Genomic DNA, 8,541 nt, shown 5'->3' with positions numbered 1-8,541 from the left:
ATCTCCTGACCTCGTGATCCGCCCGTCTCGGCCTCCCAAAGTGCTGGGATTACAGGCTTGAGCCACCGCGCCCGGCCGCACCACATTCTTTTAATCCATTTATCTGCTGGTGAACACTTCGGTGGATTCCATATCTTGGCTATCATGAATAATGCTGCAATGAACACAAGAGTGCAGCTATCTCTTCAATACACTGATTTAACTCTGGACAAATAGTAGTGGAATTGCTGGTTCCTAGGGTAGTTCCATTTGTAGTTTTTTGAGGACTCTGCATACTGTTTTCCATATGGACTATACTAATTCACATTCTCATCGAAAGTGTGGGGGTTTCGTCTGCATCCTCACCAGCAATTATTTTTATGTCTTTGTGATAACAGCACTTCTAACTGGGAGGAGATGATATCTCATTGTGGTTTCGATTTACATTTCCTTGATGATGAAATGTTGCAAGAATGGTTTAGCCATAAAACATCATTTTGACGACCACACTGGTAAAAACTGTGTTGTGTCAACCAAAACAGCATCAGTAGAATCTAGTCTTAAGAACACTTCAGATGGACTCAAGCTGAGGGCATTCTGTAACATACCTAGCATGCATGCTTCAGAAGTCACAAACACATGAAAGGCAAAGGCAGGCAGAGGAACCATTCCAGAGTAAAGATATTAAACATTATGGCAGACTGATAAGATACATAGCATTAAACAAGATACTTAACATGAAAAAGCCATAAATAACATTATTGGGGCAAATGAAGAAATTGGGTTATGGCCTGTAGATTAGACAAAATAATTGTATTAATGTTACATTTCCTCAATTAATATCTTTACTATGGTTATCCAAATGTGTATCCCGGTTCTCAGGAAATGCATTAGGGACATGATGTCTGCAACCTTCTCCCAAAGTGGTCAAAAGTAAAAAAACAAAATTAAAAAGTTTATAAGCAGGGGGAAACAGAAGGTGAAGAAAAAGAGGGAAAGGAGGCCAGGCTTGGTGGCTCATGCCTGTAATTAAAACACTTTGGGATGTCAAGGTGGAAGGATCACTTGAGCCCAGAAGTTTGAGACCAGCCTGGGCAACATGGCAAGATCCTGTCTCTATAAAAAAATTTTAAAATTAGCCAGGTGCAGAGACATATGATGGTAGTCCCAGCTACTCTGGAGGCTCAGGCAGGTTTCTTGGAGCCCAGGAGTTTGAAATGTCAGTGAGCTATGAGTGTGCCATTACACCTCAGCCTGGGTGACAAACCAAGACCCTGTCTCCAAAAAAAAAAAGGGGGGGGAGAAACAAAAGAGGGAGGAAAGGAGAAAAATTTATAAACTAACGTGAAAATATATCAGTATCTGTGAATCTGGGTAAAGGGTAGGGTTTTTGTTTTTGTTTTTGTTTTTAACATTCTTTTAAGCAACAGGGTCTCACTCTGTCACCCAGGCTGGAGTGCAGTGGTGTGATCGTGGTTCAGTGCAGCCTCTAAGTCTGGACTCAAGTGATCCTCCTGCCTTAGCCTCCTGAGTGGCTGGGACTATAAGCATGTGCCACTACGCCTGGCTAATTTTTTTTTTTGTATTTTTAGTAGAGATGGGGTTTCACCGTGTTAGTTGGGATGGCCTTCATCTCCTGACCTCATGATCCACCTGCCTTGGCCTCCCAAAGTGCTGGGATTACAGGCTTGAGCCACTGCATCCGGCCAAAAGCTTCATTTTAAAATTGAGCTTTCTGACTGTGCTCATGCCTTTAACACCTTCCCAGCAACTTTCTGCTCCTTGATGAGGAAGGCACACTTGATCCTGTGGGGAACACGTTCACACAGAAGCACCAGATGCCCTGCTGACGGGTTTTGTTTGTAGACAGGGTCTCACTGGGCTCGAGTGATCCTTCTGCCTCAGCCTCCCAAAGTGCTGGGATTACAGGCGTGAGCCACCACGCCTGGCCGCTTGCTGACACGTTTTTGGTTTGGGGCGGTCTCATAGGAGCTTTAGGTCTCACAGCACAAACCCCTGGAAGTCAGCCCAGGCCTGCGCCACGTGCAGACTTTGGCACTTTCCCAATCTCGGTATAAAGGTAAACGATTCTCTTCCCAGGGGTTGGGGCCGGCCTACTGTTGTTAGAGGCTGTATTCTAGGAAAGCCTATGACGGTTTGTGAAACTGGGCCATGCTGAGTGCCTGTAGACAGCGTTCCCGGAAGAGGAAAAAACAACCTTTGTCTTTATGTGGGAATCTCTAAGCAATATTTTTGGCTTTGTTTACATTTGAAGGTTAGATACGTGTCGATCCACGTGATTGACATTGAACATGGAAAATGAGAATGAGTTTTGTCTGGAAGATTTAGGAGGTTTGGAGATCTTGCACTACAGGAAGGTGAGCTGGAAGTAGGTACCAATTTGCCTTAAAACGTTTCCTTATGTTTTCCTTTTAAATACCTGGCTTTTAAGGAATTCAAACTTAGATGCCAGGATCTGAAGTCTGTGGTTGATTACTGAGCAGGGACAGGAAGCGCTCGCTGGCTAGGGAGGCCGGGCTCAGGCTCCTCCTCTGCGCTGAGCCAGGGCGTGGCTCCAGCAGCGCTTCTTAGAGGAGCCAGAAAGGCGCCTGCACTGTAGGGGAGGCCAAGGGCCACCTGCCACCTGCCTGTGGTTCTGTCAGCCGTGGCGCTGCTCATAAACCTGCATCCGAATACATTTGCAAGGTGCAGCCACCCAAAAAGTGTAGTTTCCCACCTTTGTTCTGTTTTAAATTCAGTGCAAACATAAATTATCCTGAGGATCTTAATGCTACCTAATTTTGAGCCCCAGAGAGCCTTGAGGGAAGTGAGTTGGGGGGGGGGGTGTTCGGAATCACGGTCCCCTCTGGCTCTTCCCTTCTGCAACTTCACCTACACAGAGAGACACCTGCTACCTGGACGGAGCAAGGGTGAGCTGGGCACAGAGGAAACGCATGCGTTTGGGGAAAGCTAGGAGCAGTAGACAGCCTAGGCAATGTATGTTCTGGAAAGGTGTCCCGGGGTTTCTCAGGGTGCAGCCTCCATTCCCTCCTTCCATTTGACCCATGACCAGCCTAGATGAGGGGGCCTATGGAGAGCTGGACCTGGGAACAGGTTCTGAAGGGTAGGGCTCCGTGCAGCGTGGCAGCCAGAGTCTGTGCAGACTGAAGGGATGCGGCCAGTCCTGGGCTGAGACATCCCTCCAGCAGGTGCCGCGGGGCAGAGGGGAGCCTTCTCCGTCCCCCACGGGGAGAGTGGGTCTGTGTTTCCTCCCACAGCTTTCGGCCCCTTAGCTCTGCGGACAAAAGTAGGGTCCTTCCTCTGCTGCTTCTGTACCTTTTGTGGTCCAGAGATGTCCCCGGCTGGTGTCACTATACCATCTGGAGGTCTAACGGCAGGCACGAGTGCTCAAGTCAAGGCCAAATGGGCACTCAGTGCGACCCTGGAGAAGCAGCTGACACACCAAGGGGCGGCCACGTGCCTGCTGGCAGCCTTCACACCCTCATCCCGGGTCTCAGAGGGCGCTGGCAACACAGATCCCTGCCTCCCCTCTCAGGAAAGGGTTGCAGGGCCAGGGGAAGGGAGGCCGCCTCCAGGCGGGTGCGCAGAGCCAGGGAGCCCGTCTGGATGGTGGCTCTTTACCACCATCCTTCTCTGGCAGCAGCAGTTCAAAGTGGGGCTTCCAGGCTGTTCCATACATTTCACGATTTCTCAGTCTTTCGCTTCAATTAAAAAAAAAAAAAACAACTGGGGACATGCCCGAGCCCCGCCTCTGCCCACCACCTCCTCCTTCCGCACCGCAGGGCTCCCTCCTTGCTCCCTCCACTGCTGCGCTCTGCCGTCTGCTCCCGCCAGGGGTCCCCACCGTCTCTGTGGACGGAGGAGCCGCCTCCCAGGCCCGGGTGTGCCCAGGGCGGGTGGAGGGCGTGGGGCGGGCCGGTATTTCCTGACCCGCTGGAGGAGCCGGCCCCACGGGCTTGTGGCATCCCCGGAGCCGGTGAGTCAGGAACCTCCTACTTCAAGAGGCTTCCCCAGTGCAGCAGAAAACCAACTAGGCGCCCCTACTGCTCCCGACCTCTGTGATGTCCACAGCCGCGGGAATGCGGGCCCCAAACCAGCAGGCTCTGCTCTAGGCGCCTCAGTACTGGTGCGGCTCTTGGAGAAGGCTCGGGCGGGGCGGGTGGGGCGTGGGGGGTTCACAGGTGGAGACAGCCCGTCTCCGCCCCGCAGACTGCTGGGCGCAGTCCCGAAATATTCTTCCCAAGTGGACTTTTTTGCTGACAACCTAGAGGAGAGGGTTTCGGGTAGGATAACGGTAGGTCCCCCTTGTTCCCTTGTGCCACGCTGTGTCACACTGGGAACCAGGGATTCCCAGTGACGCCTTGAAGCCAGCTGCACGCACTTGTGGGAGAGATTCCCAAAGGCCCCTTATTGGTGCCCTCACCTCCTGTCCTCCGCAAGTGAGGCCGCTTGGCATCAGCAGAGCTGCCAGGCCTGTACTTGGTATAGCTTCGAATACGTCATTTCCTGGACAACTGTTTTCCTAAAACAGTGCTTAAAAAAAAAAAAAAAAAATAACAACCTCGGGACATAGAGAAGTGTGGGCACAAACCGATTGTATCTTTCTCCAAAAGGCCAGGGTGAAATTTTCAAAGCTGGCTGTGGAAAGGGGGCCTCCCGCTGCACATGTCCAGCGGCTGCCCGGCACAAAAGCGGCTGCCCTTTCGAGCTGTCCACATGAAACGGCTCCGCACTGCCTGCAGCCTCACAGAAACTAGTGCTTCCAGCCACACCACCAGGAGTACCAGCTTGAGCACTGGTGACACCAGATCAATGAAACTCAGGCGTGCCCTCATTTCACCACCTCCTCCTGCCCCAGCCCCAAGCAACGGGGTCCCCAAAGAGCTAGAGTAGCAACCAGTTGAATGTGCATGCAAAAAATACTCCTAGCCATAAGGAGCCTCTCAGAATCCTTGCACTAAATCAGCCCGAATTTCATGTCACCACGGTCTAAGAGCCTCCCCCTCCACTGTGGATGGGGGTGGAATTTAGAGCTGTCTAGGTCTCCAGCTCCTCCCAGGGGCCAGCTCCCCAGCCCAGGGGGTTTCCAATGACACTAGACTGCTTCCGCAACTAGGGTCATGTCTTCATGCAACATAACAGTCCCATGACACGGTGCCAGAAGTTATACTTTATTTTAACACTTAGAGGATTAACATACAGTTACAAGGTCAATATAAGCCTTCCAATGGAAGCTCTTTATTTGGTTTAATTCCATCTCCAGAGACAAACAGGCAACTCTAGGACCTTTACAGTGGCGACTGGCCTCACACAGCAAAATGCCTCCAAAGTTTAGAATTAGTGCAACACACACACGAACGTCTTAAAGGTGCTCAACATCAGGTTAAAATAGAATTCTGGACCTTTTAAAAAAGTTTTTGGATGATAATAAGCACAGGAGGCAGAGCCAATAAGAAACATGAAACCAGTATTTCTGGAAAAACACTTAGCATTAACGTCACTTTTTTGACGTCGTGTAAACTTTCTTCTGTAATGACAGATGTTACCAAAAGGCATCGAGACCTTTGTGCTGTGCTGGTTAGACAAGCTGCAGGCTTATCTCCAAGGTGAGCGGGATAAACCCCCCCCACGGAACAGCCCATGACAACCTTCCGTGCCTTTTTATACTTTCCCATCCTGCAAATGAAAAACTGGGTAAAGGACAAATTCCTCTCTTTCATTTTGTTTCTAAGTACTTTTCAGGGCAGGCTCTTTTAAAATTAGTCATCTTACAACAGTATTCTAGCACGGCGGTGAAGTGACAGGCGGCAGATATGGGGCAGGAAGGAGACGCTCACGGGAAATTCCACATTCTACTCTATGTGAACTGCTCCAGAAAAATACAGACATGATTTCACAGTAGGATTCCCAGAGTAAATGATACATAGGACAACTGACCTCCTCTAAGAAGCCCGGCTGGGGCAGCAGTGAGCTTTCCATGGAGCCACGCAGACGGGCCAGGAAGCAACACCCAGGTTCAACATTTAAGAGCACTCGCTGTAACATTCTTTTCGGACACGGGTGGTGGAAAAATTTTAAAAGGCGGAGGAGTGACGGGGATATAAGCATATTCTATACTGGGGGTGACGGTCATTCAAAGAGCAAATTACTGCAGCTTATACCTTTTTCACTATGTTGCAAGAAATGAATCTATCCTGACCCATCATATGAAAGATGCGATGCACATGCAGATCCCATGTTAAAGAACCGTTTCACATCCTCGTGGAGTGGAGAGTGGTCCACTTGAGTTGGTGAGGTCAGAAGTTCCTGGAGATCCCTGTCGGCCCCGTTGGCGGGGGAGCCCTTGCGGAGCTGTGCAGACTGCCGCACTCACCATGCACCTGTTGGTTTGCAGGGACAGAGGCGGGGCCCTGACTCTTCTCACCCTGAGTCATCCCAGCTCGTCTTTTGTCCGTCAAGTTGGTCCTCCTGCGTGTAATGGGTGCACCACCCTTAGGTCACGGGTTGCAGGGACCGGAAGCCCATGGCTCTGCTGCAGCCCTGAGCCTTCAGTGGGCGGTTTGCAGTCCCCCAGGGAAGAAACAGAGGCTCATGCTCACCCACTTTAAAAACCCGAAGCCACTTCCTCTTCACCTGCCTGGGCCTCCGTGCTTGTGGTTTCTCCTCCTGGAGGGCTGGCTGAGCTGCTCCGGAAGGGTGCTGTGTGGTCAACCCTGGTTGGCTGAGAGGAGCAATTTCCTGGTTTCCACGAGTAAAGATGGCGCCATCCCTCGGGACCTGTCCTTTCTGTCCCTGTCCCTTTGGCTTCTATAGAACTTCCTTGTCTCACATTCGTGAATAGCAAGAGGAACTGCGGATGCTTGAGGGGACCACCTAGTTACAAAGCCAAGCAAATAAAGCTGCCCGACGCCATCCCTAGGCTTCGGTGGCGCTCTCAGTCACAGGAGCTCTCAGCCAGTGGTTCCTCTTGACTGTTTCTGCACCAAATGAGAGGAGGGGCTGCTCTGCTCTAAGGTGTGGGGGGGGGCCACAGATTAGGGGATCTCAGGTTTTCCTCAAAGACCCACACGGGGAAAGAAACTTAGCTCTAAAAGCAAACTCAACTAATTCCACATGACCTGAAGAGCACGTGATAAATGGGGTGGTGGCGGCGGGATCCCTCAATGGACCACGAGAGGCACGGGGTCTTTGGTGATTAACGTGCTAACCTTGGTGGGGTGCAGTAGCTCACGCCTGTAATCTCAGCACTTTGAGGCGGGCGGATCACCTGAGGTCAGGAGTTCAAGGCTAGCCTGACCAACACGGTGAAACCCCGTCTCTACTAAAAATGCAAAAAATAGCCAGGCGTGGTGGTACACGCCTGTAATCACAGCTATTTGGGAGGCTGAGGCAGGAGAATTGCTGGAACCCAGGAGGCGGAGGTTGTAGTGAGCCAAGATCATGCCACTGCACAACAAAGCGAGACTCCGTCTTGAAAAAAAAGAAACAAAAAACGAGAAGTGCTAACCTCTTCTGATGCTAATCCTGGGGCTCCTGGAAAGGAGAGGATGTTCGCTTTCCAATGAGCCGGTGCAGAGGGGAGGGCCTCGCCCACAAGCGCATGGTCTACAGTTCTCAGGGACGGGGAAGTGACGTGGAGGGCAGGCGTGGGCTCCTCTCGGCCGGTGGACACAAGTGAGCCAACAAGGCGAGCTGGAATTCGACCTCCAGCGTGGACCTTCCCAGGCCACTGAAAACAGGGCGCCAAACCAAAATGTGTGTGCACGCGTGTGTACTGGTGGGTGTGCCTGTGGGTGTGTGTGGCCCTGCCCCCCTGCCCACCAGATGCTCTCAGTTCGAGGGGATAGTGAGAGGGTCAATGTTTAGTATGAGGTGCAAGCCTAGAATCCAAAAAGGACCACTGAGGACTTCACAGACTCGGGAAAAGAGGAAGTGTTTTCTACAGCAGACGGTCGGGGACACAGGGATGACATCGAGTGCTCAGTCCGCCTGGTGTGCGCCGGACCTGCCTTGTCTCCTCAGGGGACCCGTGATGACATTTTCACTAAAGGCACTGAGTGAAGCGTGGAAGGGCCGCCAGGATGGGCCCGGGTGGACTGAGGGCCCAGGAAGGGGCAGGTGGGGGTGTGTATCCCACCGTCTCAGTGGCCTGCGTGGGGTGGGTTGGGGGAGTGATGAGGACTGACCCGAGCCGTGGGGGTGGGCGCTGGCGAGACGTGTCCCCCACGAGGTGGCCCGGGCTGGGCGGGAGGGCAGGGCCGCAGGGAACATGCTGTAGAGAGAGAGAGACCGCCCCGCAGGGATGGGGCTGCGGAGGGATGGGCCGTCCACAGGGCAGGGCACTGGAGGCCTGTGGGGACAAGCAGACGGAGGCTCCTCCAGGAAGGTTCACCTGAGGCTCGCAGGCACTCCCCTCTAGGAATCTACAACACAAAGAGAAACAGAAAGAGAAACTCTCTGTTAGAGAGGATGGCGCGGGTTCCCGGCGGGCATTTTGCTCTTGGCTACAAACTGCACCGCCCTGGGAGGGGAGGGGAGTGG

The 8,541-nt window shown here is 52.3% G+C and overlaps 1 protein-coding gene across 1 annotated transcript in view; it reads right to left on the bottom strand.

Annotated features, from left to right (window-relative positions):
- Positions 1-5,158: 5,158 nt before the first annotated feature.
- Positions 5,159-8,541, bottom strand: part of FNBP1 (formin binding protein 1) — a 38,329-nt gene continuing 34,946 nt past the window's right edge. Inside the window, exon 10 of the mRNA XM_011931208.1 lies at positions 5,159-8,423. Coding sequence (XP_011786598.1) covers positions 8,416-8,423 — 8 coding nt within the window. The 3' untranslated portion in view covers positions 5,159-8,415. The remainder of the gene's footprint in view (positions 8,424-8,541) is intronic.

Source organism: Colobus angolensis, unplaced genomic scaffold, assembly GCF_000951035.1.
Source record: "Colobus angolensis palliatus isolate OR3802 unplaced genomic scaffold, Cang.pa_1.0 Scaffold9, whole genome shotgun sequence".
Taxonomy (NCBI): domain Eukaryota; kingdom Metazoa; phylum Chordata; class Mammalia; order Primates; family Cercopithecidae; genus Colobus; species Colobus angolensis.
This window is presented reverse-complemented; position numbering and strand designations above follow the sequence as displayed.